General features: G+C 39.8%; 1 protein-coding gene across 2 annotated transcripts in view; it reads left to right on the forward strand.

Annotated features, from left to right (window-relative positions):
• The window catches only part of GRIA3 (glutamate ionotropic receptor AMPA type subunit 3), a 136,720-nt gene that overhangs the window by 27,273 nt on the left and 88,212 nt on the right, over positions 1-21,235 (forward strand). For both annotated transcript variants that reach the window (XM_026036014.1, XM_026036013.1), the window contains exon 3: positions 3,229-3,468. In XM_026036014.1, the coding sequence (XP_025891799.1) occupies positions 3,229-3,468 (240 nt within the window). The remainder of the gene's footprint in view (positions 1-3,228; positions 3,469-21,235) is intronic.

The raw sequence follows: 21,235 nt of genomic DNA on the forward strand, positions 1-21,235 counted from the left end.
GTGGTTAATCTTGCCCATGTCTGTGGTGAGATAATATGATCAGAGGGAGCAGCAGTTGACCCTTCGTTGTGCTACACTCATATTTAGGATGCCCGAACAATTGGATACCGCAGGTGCAGAGATTTCTGTTTATTGGGATATAGATTTTTTTAGCCAAGTGGTTGTGGTTACTTGTACCTCTGTCCTTCCCTTTCGGAGGTTACGACATCTGATCAGGTAGTAGAGCGACCTGGTTGTGTCCCTTGAAATGAGGACATGTCCACAGGGTTAGAAATGATCACTGTAATTGAGAACAGTTTCTTAATGACATAGCTCAAGGGAAAAATTCGGATTTTTCTGAAGAATGAGCTTGCATCAGGATTTGTCAAAATTGCTTCCTGAACAGCCAAAGTGGGTGTTTGACCATCTTCATTTTCCAAATAGAGAAAAACAAATATAAAGTCATTGTGATTAAAGAAATATAGCAAAGTTCTTGTCCAAACATGGAGATTTTCCTGATTGCAAATAGAAAGTAGTTTGTATAAAGAGCTTGAAACCAGGATTTAGAGAGCTGTTACACTTGTTTCTTTTAAATTTGATCTATGTCTCAGTACCAGGCTGGTAACACAATTACAATGAATGTAACGATTTGTTTGGTTTTTGGAAAGCAAAGAAAAATATGCCCGTGGGTTCGTGGACATTCACTAGGTCCATGTGATTATATAGGTAATTAGATCACAGAGTAAACAAAACCTGATGCTGCAGAACCATAACAAGTTCAGAGTTCAGAAATGCAATTGAACGTTTAGGACCAGGATAAAAAGCCTTTTGTCTTCTCCTTAAAAAAGCAAAAGTTTACTTGCCCTTTAAATAGGCCAGTAACAGCAAATTGGCACCCTGCAGTATATTTAGAAGATATAGTTGAGAAACCTAAGCAAAAAAGAAGCAAGTAAAGGAGCTTGTGATGCAGATAGTCCAAAGCAATGCGGACGCTGAAGACAAGCTGCTCCCTAAAATGTTAAATATCTAAGAATCTGTGGTAAATATGGGCATAAACAGGGGAAATACGATTTAGCAGGTAATTTTGGGAATGTATTTTGCTTGCATTCCAGCCAGAGACATTTCCCGGTATTTGCTGGAGTGTGGTCTCTCAGCTTTCTTCCAGTACAGAATCCACATTAAAAACTAGCAAGCTACCAAAATAGGTCAGTAATAAATATGTAAAAGGAGATTGCGAGATACTTATTCAGTGTGTATGAGGACACCCAGTTTCTACAAGGAACTAGTCCCACTTAGTGGATATTCCCAAAGAAGCGTGGGAATTCTTCCCATAGTGGGTTCTGCCACAGAAATGATTAGAAGACTGCCAGCCTTTTTAATGTAGTCTTTATTTTTCCTCCTCTTTTCAACTGTACATTAGTGCCTTCTATTTGTTACTTCAGCAGGTAATTTTTTACGGTAGCTTTTCTGCTTTATATCCTGCTGGCATACAGTTTAGCAAAATGACTTTTGAAACACTATTTAATTCCTCAGTCATGCCTCTGGGAATAAATCCTTGCAGTATTATGACTTATTTTATATCTTTTCTTTACTCTTGTTGAGAACTTCAGCAAACTTTTCTTTCAGAAACTGATGCTTCTTACTCCCTTTTGTGCTTCGTGTGCATCTCTTCACCACCACATGTTACTTGATGCTGTTATCCACTTCTGCTCGTGTCCTGCTACAGTGGCTTAAACACTTAAAAGAAAAATCCCTAATAGCATTTCTATTTTTGCATCTGGATCTCCAGGAAGAAAATCGAATTTTCACACCTGGGTAGCTGTTTGAGGTGTTATCCATGATACTGTGTCAATGAGCTGGTATCGTGGAGAATCCTTTTGAGAATTACTTTAACGGGCTTTAGTGATTCTGAATGGTAGCCCTTATGGTAGGAAATGTTTCACGATGGTGCTTTTGAAAATGAGGCTGTGTATTGTTGTGTAGAAGTCATGTCATCTTCGTAGGCAATTACATCCCCTTGCTTTTTGCAAAGTTAAATAGGCATTTTTGGGGGGCAAAGGTGGTTACCGCAGCTCGTGGAAGATTTCTTTGCAAAGTCCTGTTCTCGACAAGTGAACTTTTTAGGTTGAGTGATCGTTTTTGTTGAAATTTTTTATTTTACTTAATGTTTTTTGTTTTGTTTTTGTTTTGTTTTTACAAATGTACTTGCTCATCTCCGTTCGAAAAGGTTTTGGTTTAGAAGGGCTGCGGTGCTACCCAGTACTTTAGCTGTGTCACCATCGTGGTTGTCTTATGGAGCAGGGCCCCAGCATCTCTGAGGAGGCTCCTTTGCCACCCACGATGCCATCTCTCCATTAGAAGAACCCAGGCTCACTGGAGGTGTCCTCTGTGCCTAGAGTTCAAGAAAAAAAACGCCTCTTCAGTGCAGCTGCCGTGCATTAGATTGCTTTTCTAAATTGAAGTGTTTTCAGTTTTCCCAAAACAGTCACCATTTCACCTGCAGTGATGATGGAAACAAACCACCTTCAATTACCTTTTGATTATTTTCTAGTACTAGTTTAATTCCTCAGGACACCGGAATGGTTAATGATGACAGAAAATCTACAGGTTAAAGGATACAAACGCCCATCTGTGAAGCAATACTTGTTCCTCGTTTGCGTTGCCATTACTGAGTCATAGACTTTCCAATGGGTTCTGAAGATTTTAGCACTCTGTTAAACAGGCGTGATAATTTCTCACTGAAAAAGACACATAGAGATTTCAGAGTTGTGGACTCTAAAGGAATAAAATATCCAGGTGCTTTGAATCAAGCTGAATCAAGATGGAATACCAGGAAAAAAAGTGTGTTGTAACATTTTGATGTTTAGGTAAATCTGATATTTGCTGTGCAGCTGCTAACAGAGCTCTCAAGGTGCGCTGCGCTACTCGAGGGAAAGATGGTATTTTACAGATAAGCAATGTAATCCAGTGCTTGTTTTTAAAGAATATGAAGAGATTAGTGAATTATAACAACACAGCAGGACAAATTGCAGTTCAAAGTACACTCAGTCCAGCTTAAGTATGACAGAAATTTGGTACAATTCACAACTACAGTGAAGGCGGTATATAATGGCTCACAATTTCATCTGTCTGCAATATCATAAGAAAATAATTTCATGATTGTTTAGAAGGTTTTCTTCAAATATACTTTGAAAACTTACTTGTATTCAGTGTACTCCTGATTATAACACGCCTGTCTGTCTTTGTTAGTCTGTTCACAGTTTTCCAGAGGAGTTTATGCCATCTTTGGATTCTATGACCAGATGTCCATGAACACACTGACGTCGTTTTGTGGGGCCCTGCACACGTCTTTTGTCACACCCAGCTTCCCAACAGATGCAGATGTGCAGTTTGTCATCCAGATGCGGCCAGCATTAAAAGGAGCCATCCTGAGTCTCTTGACGTACTATAAATGGGAAAAATTTGTGTACCTGTATGACACAGAACGGGGTAAGCACTATCTTTTTTAATCTTTTTTTTTTTCCTTGTTTCATAACTTGTTATAAGTATTGCCAGATTCAGTATGTGTGGCACATCTTAAATTGTTTCTAGATGCAGGTTGCCCATTTTGATTGTCCTAGAAAAAAAAAAAAGTTTATCCTGAAGGAATAGAAATGAGGAGACAAATGCAAACAGGGCATCTTCATATTAATGATCATCTTTAAAGAGATGGTTTGAAGGACCCTGTTAGCAGTGTAGACATTCAGTTTGGAATATATGGTTCCCATGGAACCATAAACTTGAGCCACTTGGTAGGTCTTCTGACTCCTTGTAAAAAAAATAGCCAGTACTATGAAGCAGGCTGTTAAGTGAGACCCTCTGCTGTGCGTGGCCTTGCAAATTCCTCACATTCCTGAACATAAATGTTGTTTCTCCTGTCATGGGACAAAGCCCTGGGGCCCGACTGCGCTGGGTTGCTGTTCCCAGCCAGGGGCCGAGGTGCAGGATACCACACTGGTAGAACAAGCAGATGGAGTAAAGTCTCAAATCACACTATCTAAATCAATGCCTTAGCCAGAGTTATGGAGCACGCTGCGTATTTTGCGATATTGAATGCTTCTCTGGAGAAGCTGTTGTCAGCTGCCCTGGGTGTAAAGAGTATTTTTGGTTACCGTTCTTACCAGAGAAGCATTTTATTGTTACCAGGTAGATGCACCACTGCCCTTCTTACAGTACATTCAGCCACCTTTGTGATTAACGGTTCCAGGGATTCCTATACCTCCTTCAGCTCAAGAGCATAGGAGTAGAGCCAGAGAAGCTCTGATTCCATTTCTGCTTCCGTGACAAAGTTCTGATGCCGTAGGCTGCTGCATACTGACAAAGATCAAGTCTTCAGTCACGATGTCAGTATCTGTGCTTTTCCCACTGAAGATTATTAATATCTCCAAATAAGGACATGCACTATGTTAAAAGTAATTTTATACTAGTATTGGCTAAATGCTAAAAGTTCAGCCTTTCTTTTTTAATGATCTGAATATTGAATATTGCTGAATATTGAATACTGTTAGTATTGAAAATCACCAGCTGTGAAATGAAGCAGGAAAATGTGGAGAACTTAAGAATACTTTTATTTTTTCAGTCTCTTAAAACTACTGCCCAGACATTCATGAATTAGTCTGATTTAGTCCATTTAAAAATGACAGCTTGTTACTTGTTCGAGTCAGGAAGGTTTGATGTAACCAGGTGTGATAAACTTATTGTGCATGATAAAAGAAAATATTGTGTTTTCAAGGCTGACAAAACTTAGCATTAGTAAGGCTAGTGAAGTTTGCTTTGGAAGGAGGTGCATCAGCCATCCACGATAGTGTCTTGTAGGATGTTCTGAAGTCTCCTCCAAGCTGTATTACTTTATGATTCTCAGTATATATAATTTTCAGGTAGACAAGAGCCTAATCATGAGCTGATGAGGATGACTAAGCTCCTTGGAAGAGTTTAGGTTGTGTAGGTTTCATTTTGCCTTATTCATACTAAGATTTTAATCATAGGTTAGAACACAGATTTTACGAGTGAAGTGAACCTCAAGAATCTGACTGTACCTTTGTTGCACTCTGCCTCTTACCTTGCCCGTGCTCTTTGCTACCCACTTAATTAAAACCACATCGTGAACCTTCTGTGGCCAGCGGGGTGTTATGCTAGCCAGGGGTTATGTCCAACATCCAGACTAGGTCTATCAGAGAGTAGGGAATCTGGATTAGGTGACGGCACAGAGCAGCTGGAGGGTAAAATGTAGATCCGGGCTCTTTAGTGAGGGAGAACCTTGTCTGTGGGGTGGAGGAGGCATCAGCGCTCGCAGTCAGCTTCATAGGATGCTTGAGTTGTTTCTGACAGAAGTGCAGGGTTGAGATGGGCCTACCCATCCTGCCTTTCCTTCCTTGAGGTCTGATCTCACTGCTGCTCTTTGATGACATACTTGCCATCTCCTGAAACAAGATCAAAAATGAACAATTAATTATGTTCTGCTCCTGTTGACTCAGTCTGGTTGCAACAAAGTTGGTAGCAGCGTTTTCAGAATTAACATCACTGTATTTTTGCCAGCATTAAAAGCAAATTAAGACAGTGCATATGTGAGCAAGAGGCAGGGCACTAGGTATGGAGAACTGGACATGATATTTCTTTGTTTAAGGAGCAGTAATCGTGGCTGACAGCACCTGAAATATTTGGCAGTTGCAGTCGCCTACCTAATGTGGTGTGATAGGCCCTCAAATGCAAAATCATCTCAAGAGCCTGAGCACTAATAACGGTGAATGACTTCTGGTGCTGGATAGTGAATAAGGCTCTGCAGACCTCTGTGCTGAGGCACCAGTGGAAACAAAACACTGCATCTGTCATTATTTTTAATACTTCCTGTCATAGATATTTAACTGCTTTGGGGCATAAACATTATAGACAAAACACGTTAAGCACTTTACTGCTTCATTTAAATACTGCCTTTCTATTAAAATTATTGTCTTGCTGGTTCATTCCCAGAATGGGGCATCTGTGAGAAATTTCAAAGCATTAGACTGCTCTTTCTTACCTTCAATATTAGTTCTGGGGCAAAGCATTCTTGCAAGTAGTTTTACAGTGTTCTGAAGGAAGACACTGCAATGTTTTAAACATTACATTTGCTGCTAATAAAGGTGGCAGCCGCACAAACCTGATAAACCTGCTTCTGATTTTATGCTGCTTACTGAACTATTTCAAGTTAAGCTTAGGAGAATCAGCTTCTTTATAAAATTGCTTTCCTTAAGCAGTGATTTTTTTTTTTTCTTTTTCCCCATCAAGCTGTATAATCACATGTTTTTCCCCTTGGTGACAATAGGCAAAATACTGCGATGTTTGGCTCCTGCAATGAAGACAAAAAAGAAAAATCTCAAACAATAGAATAAAGTTAGAACTGCAATTACCCAGATAGATGGTGAAGCTTTTAATCCAGTGAGTTAGTGTGTGCATGTTGCATATGCTTATGATTGTAAGTGTGTAATTTTCTGTTGCTACCGGATGACTGATTGTTATAGATTACATCTTAAATGCACATTTATGTGCAGATGCAGAATTCAATGCCTTAAAAAGGAGCTTTGCTTCTACAGCACAGAAAAGAGGTGGGAGGCAGTGAGGGAATGTGAGGTTTCTGAATTCCAGCAGCAAGAATATCTCATCATGGCTTGTTTCAGGGCTGGACTTCGCTGTGAAAAGACTTGAAATTTCAAGAAATACTAAGTTGCAAGTTCTCACAGTAGCAAAAGAGAAACAAAATTGTACTTTGCAGAGAATAATGATGTCTTAGGAAACAAATGTTAGGAGGGGAAAGAGCAGTAAGCAATGCGTAGAAGAAATAGTCATGAATGTTCATTCATGCCACATGCTTTAGTTCATGCGAAGAACGAAGACAGGGTTGGTTTCTGTTTAGATTAACTGAGATGAGTAAGTTGACACTGCTGCTGGCTCTGGTGCATGCAAAATATCTGATTAATTATATGGTGCTAACTGCCTCAGTAGGCATCTCTGTGGTAGAACTAAGACTAATTAAGATTATGTCAGGATGAAATGATGATAGGGTTACATACAGAAAGCCGTTAAGAATTTGGGAAGCTCTTGTCAGGAAAGTCACCTTTTACATCTCGTGCCAAGGATTATATTTTGTCAAAACCTTCAAGTTTATTTCCAGTGTTCAGGTTTGTTTCTCCTCTTGCTTTACAAGACCGTAAATCAGAAGTTATTCCCCTGAAGTCAGTGGGCTGGAGCCACTCTTGTACAAATGTACGGAGAGGTAGGCTTGTGATTTTCCTGGCTTTCACATGACAGCAAGAAGATTTCATTTAATTATAAGACATCATTTAATTATGAAATGGTGTGACGGATCACAATACTGGAGCTTTTATTTAATTTGAATTTCCAGAATGTTTCTTACCTTACATTTCAGTTTATTTTTTCCTGCGAAACGCAGTTTTGTACAGTTTGTTTTCTTTTGTATGTTACTAAAACACAGGTATTTGACCCAAGCTATTTTGACAACTTGTGTCTACTGTGCACAAAGGCATTGATTTCTCTGTTGTGTAGACCAGTTAAAATCATACCAGGTAGTCTCAGATAAGTGCACCACGGCTGTCTTCATTTGGATACTATTAGCCATCCTAGAATATCAGACTTTTAGGGCAGGATGGGCCTTTTTGTGGTTGCCTAAATCTACTTGGGCACAGTCCCCCATAGAGAAGTAGTGCAGCGCTTGAATACTGTAGATTCAAATTTCGTGCTTCCCCTGGGTTTGATTCTATCTGTTAAATTATTAATTTCACTAGATTAATCTATCCTTAGATACCTCAAATTTAAAAAAAAAAAAAAAAAAAAAAAAAAGGAAAAGGCTCTGGTAAATAGGGATTATTTTTATTGCTTAGCATTGGGCTAGGTGAAGTGTGAGGCATGGTAGTGTTTAACTGAAGTGCCAGATTCTCTGGCTAATAAGAGTTCAAAATATCTGCTTCCATTTTAGAAAGCAATTACATCTGTAACTGCCACTGAGACAAAAAATATGACCTGAACATAACTGATGGATGAGTATGCAAAAGGCCTGAAAATATAGCTCCAGGAAATAAGATCAGTCCCATTCCTCTTCACTGAGAAACCTTCTGGCAGCCTGATGAGTAAAGGCATGACAGATAAAGTGCTAAAAATTATTATTATTATTATTAATAACAATAATGATAATGAAGAGGCACAACTATAGGTTCCTCAAGTATTGTTCCTAGGGCTTTGAATTGTCTTAAATGGACCTCTGGCTTATTTGCTATTTCTGTTGAATAACTCTTCTGTTTCGCACTGCATTTACAGGATAAGGTTAGTTCTCTATTGCTGTCAGAAGACAAGTCACTTCTGTACAGCCTTCCCCGAAGGAGGAGAGAGGTCCGAGCTGATGAAAGAGCCTGTAGAACCAGGCTCATTAAATCTTACACGAAATTAGTGAATTTTTTGAAAGATATTTGCAGTGAGAAATGTTGACATGTAGAACATAACATTTTTTTTCTGCAAAACATATAGGGTAAGATTAATTTATCTGGAATACAGTTGCCAGGGATTTTGACTTGTCAGGTTGTGGTGCAGCTTTGCTCTGTGGACTGAATATCTGCTTAAAATAGCAGTGAAAAAGGTAATCTAGCAGGAATGCTGAACTCTTGCTTACAAGCCCCTTCCATCAGCAGACAGATGCAAAGGACCTCTAACTGCACAGCTAATTTCTTAAACTCTGTGTTGCCTTTCTGCATGTCAGGTACTAATATTTTCTTCCCTGATAATTGTCCCCCAATAATGAGGGGAAATTAAAATGGTTGTTGCAGCTACAGCAGCTTTAGGAAATTCAGCCCCTGCTGAACAGTCGTGTTTCAAAGGAATCGATAGCTGAGCTGATCATTACACGTTTATTCTTCAGTGTGGGAGCTTGTTCTTCCAGCTGAAGAACTGCTCTGAATCCGTTATATGAGGTGAAGATCTTTATAAAGCACAGGCATTGCTCTAATGTGATCTTCTCAGAATTAAACATGGGATCTTTCTGTTCTTAAATGATGCTTTTTGTTTGGAAATACTTTGCTCACACTTTCAAAATTAAGAAAGGATCTAAAATCTTGACTTGATCTTTCTTTTTTCTGCAGAGAAGAATGGAACATGCAAATGTGTTTGGAAACCTGTAAAACACTGAGGGTGGCAAAACAGGGAACACTCTCTGCTACCTTGGTCTGATTCTTTGGAGGTTTTTGGCTCTTTGGCGTGAGTGTTTTGGGCAGCAGCCCGGGATCATGTGCCTAACATGTAGACTGTATCAGCTGCATCTGGGTAGCTCTCCAGAGGGGCTGTCTTGTCCTCCTCTGCCGTGACTTTCTGCACTGGGAAATGCTCAGTAGGAAGTGGAAACGCTGCCAGGAGCTCGCAATGCTCCTGCATTTGTGAATTGTGTGCTCTAGGCATGTGCCCTAACTGCTAGACAGAAATTTTCCTGTAAGTCATGATCTCAACAAAGGGCAGCTTCGGGATGGCCACAAAGTGTTCCATCTTTTCTGTGGTTTACCTGAAAGGAAGTGATACATGTTCAAATTTTCAAGCTCTGTTCCAGTAAAGAGCACATACAGTGTTAATATTTGCTCAGCAGATAGTCTTTTATTTAGATTTAAAGAACAATCACGTTCCACAGTTACCTGCAATAAGAAAATGATCTATTTCTTTCAGTATCAGCCTTTTAGGAATGGGTAATTTTTTACCATCTTGTAATGCCTAGACTTTGTGTTTATATTGAATAGAAATTCATAGATACTGCTTAGCAATGTTTGTGTGAAATAGCCGTAATTTACCCTGACAATTTTTGACATTCATATTTAGGGTATGTTTCTTCACTGCTTTCAGCAGTATAATGTATGAATTAAGGCTCTGTTCAGGAAATGTGCCAGAATTTTAGCTGAAATATTCCAGAATTTCTTTACTCTTTGACTTTCCAGCCTAAATGTGTTAGGGAATGATCTGAGGCTGAACAGCTAAATCTAGCTTTTGATAATTGCCCTTCATTATTTCCTCCAAAATCTGCAAAGCCTTTATCTTAGTCTCCTGGTACACAGCTACATAAGAGCTCTCGCTGATCCTTCCCCATGTAAACATTGAGACCCTCTGTGGGACAGTGGATGCTGCCTGGGTTTTAGATGGACTCGGAGCCTTAAGCAATTTTCTCCTGATCCTTCCCATTAGCTGCCATTTGTTTAGCTCACCCATGAGAATCACTTAAACCTTTTCTTGGGCCTATGAACAAGAAGAGCGAATCAACCTTGAAAGTCGTCCAGCATGGGATGTGTGGTGCTGCCATGGCTAAGAGGCAGCTGAAGACGAAGAGCATTCAGCTCCTTTCTGTGGAGCAGCTTTGGGCCTCTCAGCACATTCTGTACATATGGAAAAGGTTCACGTTGGTGCTGAGGTGCCCAGGCAGAATGCTGGAGCATCCCTTGAAGCTACTGGAACATGAGCTACTGCCAGCAGCATTTCCAGCAACGAATGTAGTGACTGCATGTGTGCAACAGATCTGTACCTGGTCTCACAGAGAACTTGAAAAATGTGCCAGCTCGTTCATGAAGAAAAGCTGAAACACTGGAGCACGGTGTAGGAGATGTTATTGGAGCACGGTGTAGGAGATATTACTGGAGCCCCAGGACTGCTTGTGCGGTGTGGTGAGATGAGAACACTTTTCGTCCATCCGTGTGCATTGCGCTTGTGCTGGGGTGTTGTGGTAGCCTTGGTCACACTGTGTGACAGTCCTGCTGCAGTTGAGAGATGGAGTATCCGAGTCTGACCTCAATTAATGTGAAAGCAGTTTTAGCAACGAGTCAGAATAATCAGAGTTGCCCATCAGGAAATGCGTAAAGTGCTGGATAAACAGTTTCTAGAAGCCCAGAGCAAGATGTGCGTTATTCTAGTAGTACTAAGGAAAGTAACTGGAGCTATCAGGAATGTGAACTGAGGCTTTGAATGGATTATGTAGGAAAACTAACGGCATTGCTGCTCACCCATGCTGTAAGGATGAAGTCCAGAAGCTATTGCATATAGAATCTGACTTGTGCAAATGCATGCATATTTATCAGCTTTTGGTATAGCCATGACACATCTAATCTTTATATTGTATGTAAGTATTTTAAATAAGGGAGTATTCTGTTCTTAGTTGATATATGTATCACCAAGGCTTAAATGGGCAGAATCTCCCATTTCCAGGATTCTTGAAATTCAAATGAGATTCTTTAGGGTTTCCAAATGCAGGCTGGGGTGGGTGCTGGGGCAGGCTGGGGTTCTGACTTCTCTCTGGGGTAAGACAGAACTGATTGCAGTAGCTGCAGGTGGTACAGCCAGCAAACAGAACGGATGCTTCTCCAGCACATGAAGAATGTAAATAAAACGGAGCATCTCCACTTGTCAGTCAGCCAGAGCTTCTCCTTTGATGGAGTGGTCCTGGATACTCAAAATTTTGCAGCTCTGCTTTTTGTTGCTACAAAAAGAGGAGCTTTCCGTGAAGTTTGAATTTCCTTTGGTGCAGCACTGAATAGCGCGCTGGATGAATGGGAAGTCAGGGCTGCGCTTTCCCAAAGGCACTCTGTGCTTCTGTAATGATTTCCATTTGATGGTCTCAGACATCAGTGAATGATGACAATGCCTGTATGGGGCAAAGTGGTTTTCAATCCTGTTTTGATATGGAAGATTTGAGACAGCAGTTGAGTTAACAAGATGATCTTCACCTACCTGCATCTACGGAAATACCTCTGAGTTCAAACCACAGAGAGCTGTGACTTAAGAGGAATGCAGAATGTCAGATAGGAAGTCCATGCCCAGGTCATGGGTGAAAAACATTTTTTGTATTTCTACCGAACACATCTTTTTTAAAGTTTTTGTGAATTTCCCTTGTCATGGAGGAAAAGAAGCTTGAGACTTTGAAGGAAGTTTAATGGAAGCAGCTTTGAATTTAAGGTAGTTAATTAAGTGGTATTTTCAGTGGGGTTTATAAGTAACCATGGTTATAACCACAGTACCTTCCTTCATCTGTGACACTTGCCCCTCTTAATTTACTTTATTCTTTCGGACTTCAGGGAATTGACCAAGCTCGTCTGGCTGTGTGCCTTCTGCTTCCCAGAAAGTATCACTGTCTCAGTAAGCACAACGATGACTCAAATTCTTTAGAGAAGGAAAAGAAATGTTAACACATTTATAGCAAACTCACTTATCCGGCAGGTAAAATGACCTCACACTGTGTTCATGTTAAGGTAGGTTTAAAAGGAATTTTCTACAAGGAGAAATTTTCTTATAGAAAGAAAAGAGATTTTTCCCTGATTTCTCAGGAGACATTTAAAATCACACTTTAAAAAAAGAAATAGCTTTCCATGCAGTTCACAGCTTGACAGCACTGTGAGTCTGCATTTCTGAAGCTGTATGAGATGAACCACGGTAGTACAGTGGAATGAAAAATGCCTCCATAAAGTCATTAAGTATTAATCTCTAAAAAAAAAAAAAAAAAAAAAAAGTTCCTGACATGAATTTTATAATCCATAACAAGTGATTATTCATTTCTTCGGCTTTAAATGCGTAGCTTTTGCTGGCTGGCTCTTGCTTTGAATCAAGAAGCAAAGAAGAATCACTGGGAGAGAAAGGTGACCCAGAGTTTTATTTTTCCTGATTCTGAGCTCTTCGTATTCATACCCTCTTGCTCTTCAGGTATTTCTGGTTTACCTTGGTGGTTATCAGTGCAAAGAGAGACGCCACCAGCCAGTGGTGTGCACGGCCCAGCAGCATTCAGTCAGGGCGTCTGCAGTCTGTTAAAGCAGTGAGCACAGATTTGTCGTCTCTTGTTGCAGCCAGGGGTTTGCCAGCTGCAGCAGCACCGCTGCTAGTGCATGGAGAGCCAGCACCTGTGGGCATTTGTTCTGCTGCTTCTGAGCTTGCAAGTTATTTCTCCACTCTGTCCAGATGTCCTGGAAAGCAGTGATTTGTGTTTACTAATATTACACTTTTATCTACCCAACTGTGTTTGAGAACAGTTCTGTGCAAGACACCAGCACTCTATATGCTAGGCTGAACCAGACTGTCCTGAGCCAAAGATGAATCCAAATTGCGTTTTTTTTGTTGGGCCTTGGGTAGGTGTTTCTTGGGCTTTTTTTTTTTTTTTTTTTTTTTTTTTTAATTAGTACTTATGTCTCTGGAGTATTTCATTAAGGCTCCTTTTCCTTTGACAAGTTAAAGCCACTCCTGGCTATTCAAATTTAGCTTAATGAAATGGTCACTGACGACTGAAGAGCCTTTTTCGTTCCTTTCCTATTCTGCTTTTGGCATGGCATATAAAGCAGTGCCAAGGACAGGGGCTCCCATGTGTTCTGAAGCTGCCTGGACCTCAGAGCCACAGTTAAGACTTAGAAGAAAACCCATAAGTTATCACTGAAATTTTTCCCAGGATGCTTGGAAGTACTTTAAACACACCCTGAAGCTGTCAAATATATATGGCAAATAATGTAGACACTTTCCTAGTGTCTTTTTCAGCAAGATGTTTCATGCTGATGACTCTAACTTCTAATATTGTGATCATTTTAACAGAGGTGTGTATATATATGGCCTTGTAAATTTATACTGTGGTCACAATAGTAATATAAAAATAAAGATGTAGTCTCAGAATTAACCTGAGAAAATGTTTATTAAAACATTAGAGTGTCTGGAATTCAGTATGAGCGATATGATTAACAACAGCTCTGCATAGTTCTCATGGGCAAATACACTAAATTGTGGGATAAAGTTATGATATAAACATTATCTTTTCTCCATTAAATGTGATTTTTAGTTGCAGCTACAGTCTGCTGAGCTATCTAAAATATATGGAAGAATCCATAATTGTCACTCATCTTTATGAAATGTCAAAGTCATATACTGCATTGACCTCAATCTACGTGCATTAATTCATGAAGAATTTAATTTGATGAGTTTAAGACAGAACTGCAGTATAAAATTCTTTCAATGTAGTTTAATTATTTTGTCAGCATTATATACACTTAACACCATCAGAGCCTACGCTAGACTGTGTCATGGTCTGCTCCTGAGAATACCGTAATTGTGAATGTGTCTCTAGATCAAAGGATGCTCTTTGTGCAGACTTGCTTCTTATCGGATGCTTTCTGCTGCCTAAAAAAAAAAAAGAAGAGAAAGATAGGATTTATGAAAAAATATTGTTCTTCAGGCTGCAGTTTAAAATATCCTTTATTAGCAAGCTAAGGCTTTATTCTGAGAAGAAAAAAAGGGAGGGGGAAGAAGGATAGATGGAGAAAAGAAAAGCCAGCCTTGTGACATTGTTTGGCTCAGCAAGATGAAGCCTTTGAGCTGCCTGCCCGAGTGGCAGTAATTGCTCTGTAGATGGAAATGCCTCTTGCTTAGGAGTGGGAGCTTTATCGATCAGGCATTTTTGTTCGTAAACTGGCAGCGATAACCTCAAATTAGATCAAGTTTTTATTAAAGGAATAAAATCTAATTATACCTGGCTGTAGACAAACAGTAATCACTGACAGGAACACATAGTTTTGCAGGAACATTTTTTCGGAGATTCTTTGAAAATTACCCCATACCCTGTTGTCTGTTTTCTGTCATTTGCTGCACTGTTTTGCCCCACTCACCTACACATGTAATGGGCAGACCGACATATTTTTAATGTTACTGCCATAGTTGCCATAAACAGGCAGGGATTGGGGGTGAATGGTGGGACATCTGAGCTCCTCAGTGAAAGAGAAATTTCAGGGAAGGTGCCAAAGGTTCAGGGGTGAACATGAGGATGTGTAAGTTACTGCAGCCTTGAGGCAGCACTGCTTTATGCACTGACAGGTCGAGTTTCATGCTATGCCTTTTTTTTCTTTCCCTTTTTTTTTTTTTTTTTTTGCCTTTTTTTTTTTTTTTTTTTAAAGGCTTTATAAAGAAACTCTCTGCTACATTAGTGCATGTTGGTTTTAGAGATATCCCACACCCCGGAGACAGTTTAAACACAGCCATTTGAAGCATTCATCATGATGTGGCAGTTGTCCTGTTGAAGTGTGATGAAAATTAGTCATGCAATAAAGGTGGTTATTTCCCACATGAATTTCATTGAAAAAGGCATATTTCATTTTTTTCATTGCTCATTTGTATGTTTTTAGATAAGCTGATGAAAGTGAAAATTATGATTTAAGGTGATGCACGTGTACTGAAGTACTGTAGTTATCGTGGTAGGTGGCCTCTCTGGCTCCATTTCGCTATTCTTCTCAAAGAAAGCAACAAAATGGATGTGAGTGACATGTGTTTGAGTAATGACTATTTTGCTTTGCATTCTGTGCACACTTTGCATTCTGTTTTCCTTGTGCTGCAGCGCAGAGAGAAGTCTAGTGGCCCACAGCATCAAAAACACTAAAAACAAGCAGTGCTTCCCTTTTAACTTGAGCTATATAATAATATTTATAGACTAGTGCACCATTTACTTTAAAGGAAAAATTGAGCTTGGCTGTTTAATTTTGAATTCCCAAATAATAATTGGGAATAATAAAGCAATAATTTCACTTAGTTTCATGACTAGTCTATCTGGAAGCCTAAATAAGAATGGTGGCTTTGAAATTTTGAAATGAGTAGAATTACTCTGAGTTTTCATTAAAAAAAAATATATATGAAGCCAAGCATATAAAGTGTGAGCTGCTGTGGGTTGTTATCATTTAGATTTAATTCAAGTAATCTCTGGTATGACCTTCTTTGAATCCTGGCCACAGTAGGCAATGCAAACATCATCATCGTCTGACTTGCACTGAATTTCAGATGCCAGCTGCATCCTCGTAACACTTTATTGGGTCTCTTATGAAAATTATGGCTGAAAAGATAATGGGCGCAGTAATGATATTTGTTCTTAAGTATTAAGTGCTCTTCATTTTGCATAGATGTGATCTTGGTTTAGGAGATGTTAATTTACATTTTTCTGCAGATAGTGCTTTTGTGGCTTCAGTGACCTCCATCTGACTGCAAAGCTGGATTTTGTCAGAGTGTTTTTAACATTAAGACTTTTACTGCAGGGTATTCAAACTGCAGCTGAATGTAACCAAGTCAGTTCAGCTGTGTAAAAATCAGAATATGCCTCGGAGCGTAGCTGAAGCCGCTCAATACATTTCTTTGAAGTGCAGCTATGCAGATTTGCAACAGGTGAAGATTTGACCTTCTCTGTTTAAAAATAGGTTCTTCATGGGTCAATTTGGAACAACAGCAAAATGTCACACATGGATAAAAACTTGTACAAAATCACAATTGTCCTCCATACTTTGATTCTCAGATGTTTTCTCTTTTTGCACTCCCGTACGTGTATTTTTAAGGACTTGAACAGGACATGAATAATGGCTATTTTAAAAATGTTTCCTTACAGACAATATGATCATTGTGTAAATAATTCAAGGTATTCTTGTACGCCATTTTGAAAAGTTGCATAATAGTTTTTCTCTTTTTTATACACCATTCTTTGATGGTGTCAGATCTAAGTCAGATGGTAGAAGTTCACTTAATTGCAGTACGTGGATCTGCGGTCATGCCTGAAGACTCTCACTGCCTTTCCAAGGCTTTCTGTTTCATTCTGTGATGATATAGCAGTCGATTCTTTAGCATAAGTAATAATTGTGTATTTTCTCTCCTGTCTGTACAAATTCAGTCCTAGAAAGAATATTTTGTTCATGTTAAAGGCAGGTAGAACTTGGGAAAGAGGGAGGAAAGTTCAGTGAAATTAACAGAAATTACAGCATTACAAGTAATCTCTGTAATTGTAGGATAAATGTATATTTATGTTAAATTTGGTCGAAGAAAATCTAATCCTTAACAATGATTTTTAAATCATCATTTAATTACAGAATTGCTGCCCTTCCGCTATGTATAAAGTAGATTATTGATATTCAGTAATCATTTATGAACATTTGTAAGATTGTCCATCGTTAAGAAGTGTGAAACTGCCGTTAGGACAGTGTCTTAGCACTTTTCTTAAGACAGATATACCAATAGTGTTTGTTGAAGCTTTTCCAGTACAGAACATATAGTGCCTTTCATACTTGATTATTTTCTGCTCAGTGCAGCCTTGGCCCCATGGCTTTAGGGTGCAGAGGTGTAATGTTGACCAAGTATCACCTTGGTGTAGTCTTCTTGGGTGTTGTTCACTTAAACAGTAAGTTACCAAACTTAGTACTAACATATTAATGGGAATGAAAGATGTTTTTCCTTTGCCAACTATACTGGTTTGTATTTACTGTAGGAATGATTAATCCGACGCTCATGTGCGAGGCCGCTCAGGAGCTCGGGCTGCTGCAGGCAGGTTCCACGCAGACAGAGGAAGCCTCAGGGCAGCAGCAGTCGGGTTTGCTTGCTGTCATATTTCTTGCATGGTGCTTTCCAAACGGCCAACCTAATCTCTGTTATTTTTGTCCCATCTCGTAGAGATGACGAATAGTGCCATGGCCCCGCAGGAGGTAGAGCTTTCCTCTGACTGCTGAGCGTGTTTTGGAAGATGCCAGAGATGGATCTAGACAGAATCTAATGTTGCGATGGCCCAGATGGCACAGATCTTTCTTGTACTAGATACAAGAACGTACTAGGTACGAGACTGCTGGAGTCCTCATAAATACCATGATAGAAATCCCCTCAAGCTGTTGTGTGCTTTTCCTTTGTCGCAGTCAGGCTGCAGTTTTCAAAAGCGAAAGTCCTAAGCAACAGAAGAAAAACCCTCTGAATTCCATTAAGTTAAGCAAGAAAAACACCAGGAAAGCAAGCAGTTTTGTACTCCTTGCAGAAGACCAGGATGTTTGTGTTTCTGGCACCAGCAGTGGTTCAGACTGCAAAGGACAGCCAGGTACCTCTGTAATCTAGCAGCTGCTTCAAGAAAGCAGCTACCTCCACAGGGCTAGAAGGAGCAGAGATTCCTGTTCCAAACTGCTGGTGCTTTTAGCAGTCGTGTTGCCATAGCTTTTGACTCTGCAGTTAATAGAAATACACAGCTTTAAAGGGCAGCCTTTATCTTTAGGTTCTTGTTTCCTCTTGGTGCATGGAAGTTGCTTAATGCCTGAACTCCTCTTGTTTCACTAATTGTTTTGGTGCCTTCACCTGTTAAAAGTTGCTTTGAAAATGCCATAAAGCAGTGCCATAAAAAGCTGGGCTTTTTAGTCTTGTCTTTTGTGATCTCTCTCTTTTCCTTCAGGGTTCTTTCTAAAGAAATGAATTCTACTGTCCATATAACTTGTAGGAGAAAGGCAGTGGTGGGTGCCTCTGGTGCCCTAGACTTTTCCATGCTGCTCACGTATCCTCTCTGTTGGCCACATGCATGTGAGCAGCATTGTTCTTTGCGAATTTGGAAAATATTATGATTTGGAATCAAATTACCTGTTCTATCTTCTTTAGCCATTACAGAACCAACTTTTTAAAAGGTCCGACTTCTTGATTTACTGTAACAGCTACAAACTAATGTCTTATCAACAGACCTGAGTGTCCAGATGTTGCTAAGAATTATAGTACTGGTGTTTAGATCCCCCTCAGAATGGAACTAAGAAAGATGATCTGAAGCTTGTAAAGCTGACGGAGGTAGAGACTTGTTTTCCCTTTTTTACTGTATAAAATGTACTGTTCTGCATCATATTTAATAATTTACTGCAATTGGCCAATACAATTTAATATTACTTTCTTTGATAAAAGCTAAGAAGCCAACAGCACGGTGGAGATGCTGTTGCAGTTGGCTGCAAAGCAGCCTCTTCATCTTGCTGGTGTGTGTTTAACAGTGCAGGCAGTTCAGTCCAGCACCTGGTGCTGTTCCCTCTCAATGAGCAGCAAAACTCAGGGCTGTTGGGCAAGTGCTCAGTGGCTAGGACGAGGTGAGTACAAGATAGTGATTACTTTGCTTGGATACAAATATTTGCAGGTCTAAAGCGTTACATAAGCCTTCTGTGCAGGTATTGACAGGAAGTGTTACAAACTGCTCTGCGGTTGTGGCCTGATCTCAGAGTTAAAGATTTGTAAAAAACTATTGCAAACTGCTTGCTTTAAAATTTTGTTAGCTGGAGTCCTCTCTGCCCTTCAGGATTATCTACCTGGGTGTAAGTTCAGTCCTCCTGTGAACTCTTTCAGGAATAATGCATACTCATCTCCTCAGAAGAGTGGCTGGAATATTCGGGAACGATCTGTGAATTCCCACAGCAATTTCTGATGGCTTTGGTGACGGAGGTTTAGACTAATGTTGGTTGCCAAATCTTAGCATAGCAAATGGAAAAGAACTAATCTGGAATACACCTGGTTAATTTGGCTTCCTGCCTGCTTAGCTCCTAATGTACTATGGGATGTAAGAGGGAGGAGAAGACATTACTGCATCTGCAAAACTAGGCATTTTTGTTATGTGAGAGGCTGAGGAATCTGAAAGTTGGGTGGTTTCTCCTCTGCTATCCAAGATAGATAGTGGCATAAATCCAACACTCTCCTGAGTGTGGAGTACAGAGGATGTTTGGAAGTGTGCTTGAGTTGGAGTGCAGGTGTGACCCGGCGTGCCAGGAGCGTGCTGTGCCGCTGCCACCCTGAGCCCTGTCACCAGCATGCTTGTGGACTGGACCTACAACTGTATGGTAGGCCCGTGGTCTCAGCCTGTATGTCTTTAAGCTTGTTTTTATTTTTAGTCCTCAGTTCCTGATCATAGGATATTGGCAGAGGTGAACCTCCATGAGTCAAGTAAATGAGCAGAAGGCATCAGATGTAGCAAAGGGAACAATGTTGTTTTTCCTGAAAGACGGGAATGAAGATGCCAACAAGACTTCCATTACTCACAGAACTAAAAGGTTTTCTGAAGAACAACCATGATGAGATAGGAATGAAATGGATAGAGTAGACCTTTCAAGACAGAAAATAAAATTGCTGAATAAGAAACAAAAAATGTTGTACCAGAAGCTGTGTCCTCAGAGGTAATGAGTGTCGCAGTGCAGTTGGAATGTGATTCAAAATGTCGTGATATGCTATATATATATCTACTGTATAAATATATATACATATGGCATATAGCATGTATATATGCATATATGTATATAGCACACTCCAAATAATCCTGTAGTTAGAAAATATACTTTTAAAATGTTTGACTTCTTTTACAGAAACAGCAATAGTAGATCTTTTTCCTGTAAAAATGAAGATGTTAGCTTGGTATTTCATTGCAGGAGGAGGATTGCTTGCTATTGAATATAACGAGAGGGGACCAGCTCCCTGGAGTATGCGGTAACATATTTTCGGCCTAGAACATCTGTACATTAATAATTAGTCAGGTTAGGTGGATTTTTTTTTCATGGAGGGCACCTCCAGTTGCTCAGAGACATGACTGACCTGGTTTTCCCTTGTCTTTCATACCTGTACAGAAATAATTACTATAGAGACAAAAAGTCTCCATAGTAAAATGCCTCTAAAGTAGAAAGGACAAAATGTCTCTATTTCAGAGACATTTGCCTGGGAAAAAATAAGCCTAAACTTCGAACAAGTGTCATCCTGCTGAAGGAGGAGGGTAGTCGTGGGACAGTCACCTTCTGTTTCGAAGTGCTCGTTTGAGCAGAACACTCAAAGTTCCCCATCTATGTACAGGGACCTCATCTGTTCAATAAAAAATCTTCCTAAAAGACTACAGTAATGCTGAGCTGGACGTGGAGATCTGTCAGGGCTTGTGCTTGTAGCTCCGAGCACAGGTCACTAGATAGTGACTCCTTCAGATTAGATAATACCAAATATCTTGTGTAGCATCATGATTTGCTAACTATGCAGTTAGATTTGTGGTGCTTTGGAGTCGTGCAGTCATGCATCAGGATAGTATCAGAAAAAGTGGAATAGAAGAGTTCTGCTGTTTCACTGAATATTGGAATGAATATTCAAATAGTATATAAACATTTTGGATAGGAGTAAACACTTGGCAGAGTAATTGGGTGCAAAGTCTGAAATAATGGGAGTACCGAGGTTGACTGGTCCCAAGGATGTGTTTCTTACAGCTTTCTAATTTTACAAAATAGCTCCGAGAAAACATTAAGAACAATTTAGGTTAGAACTCTGAAAATGAGGAACTTGCAGCTTAGTAGCAACGCCTTCCTTTTATATTTCCCCACTCTGAAACCTTGGAAGGGAAATTTATAATTCCTTGTTCTTCTCCAAGGCAATAAATTATAATTCTTCTCAGGTATGTGTACATCCCATTGAGTCCAGC

This window comes from Nothoprocta perdicaria, unplaced genomic scaffold, assembly GCF_003342845.1.
Source record: "Nothoprocta perdicaria isolate Ctin4 unplaced genomic scaffold, notPer1 scaffold_17, whole genome shotgun sequence".
NCBI lineage: Eukaryota > Metazoa > Chordata > Aves > Tinamiformes > Tinamidae > Nothoprocta > Nothoprocta perdicaria.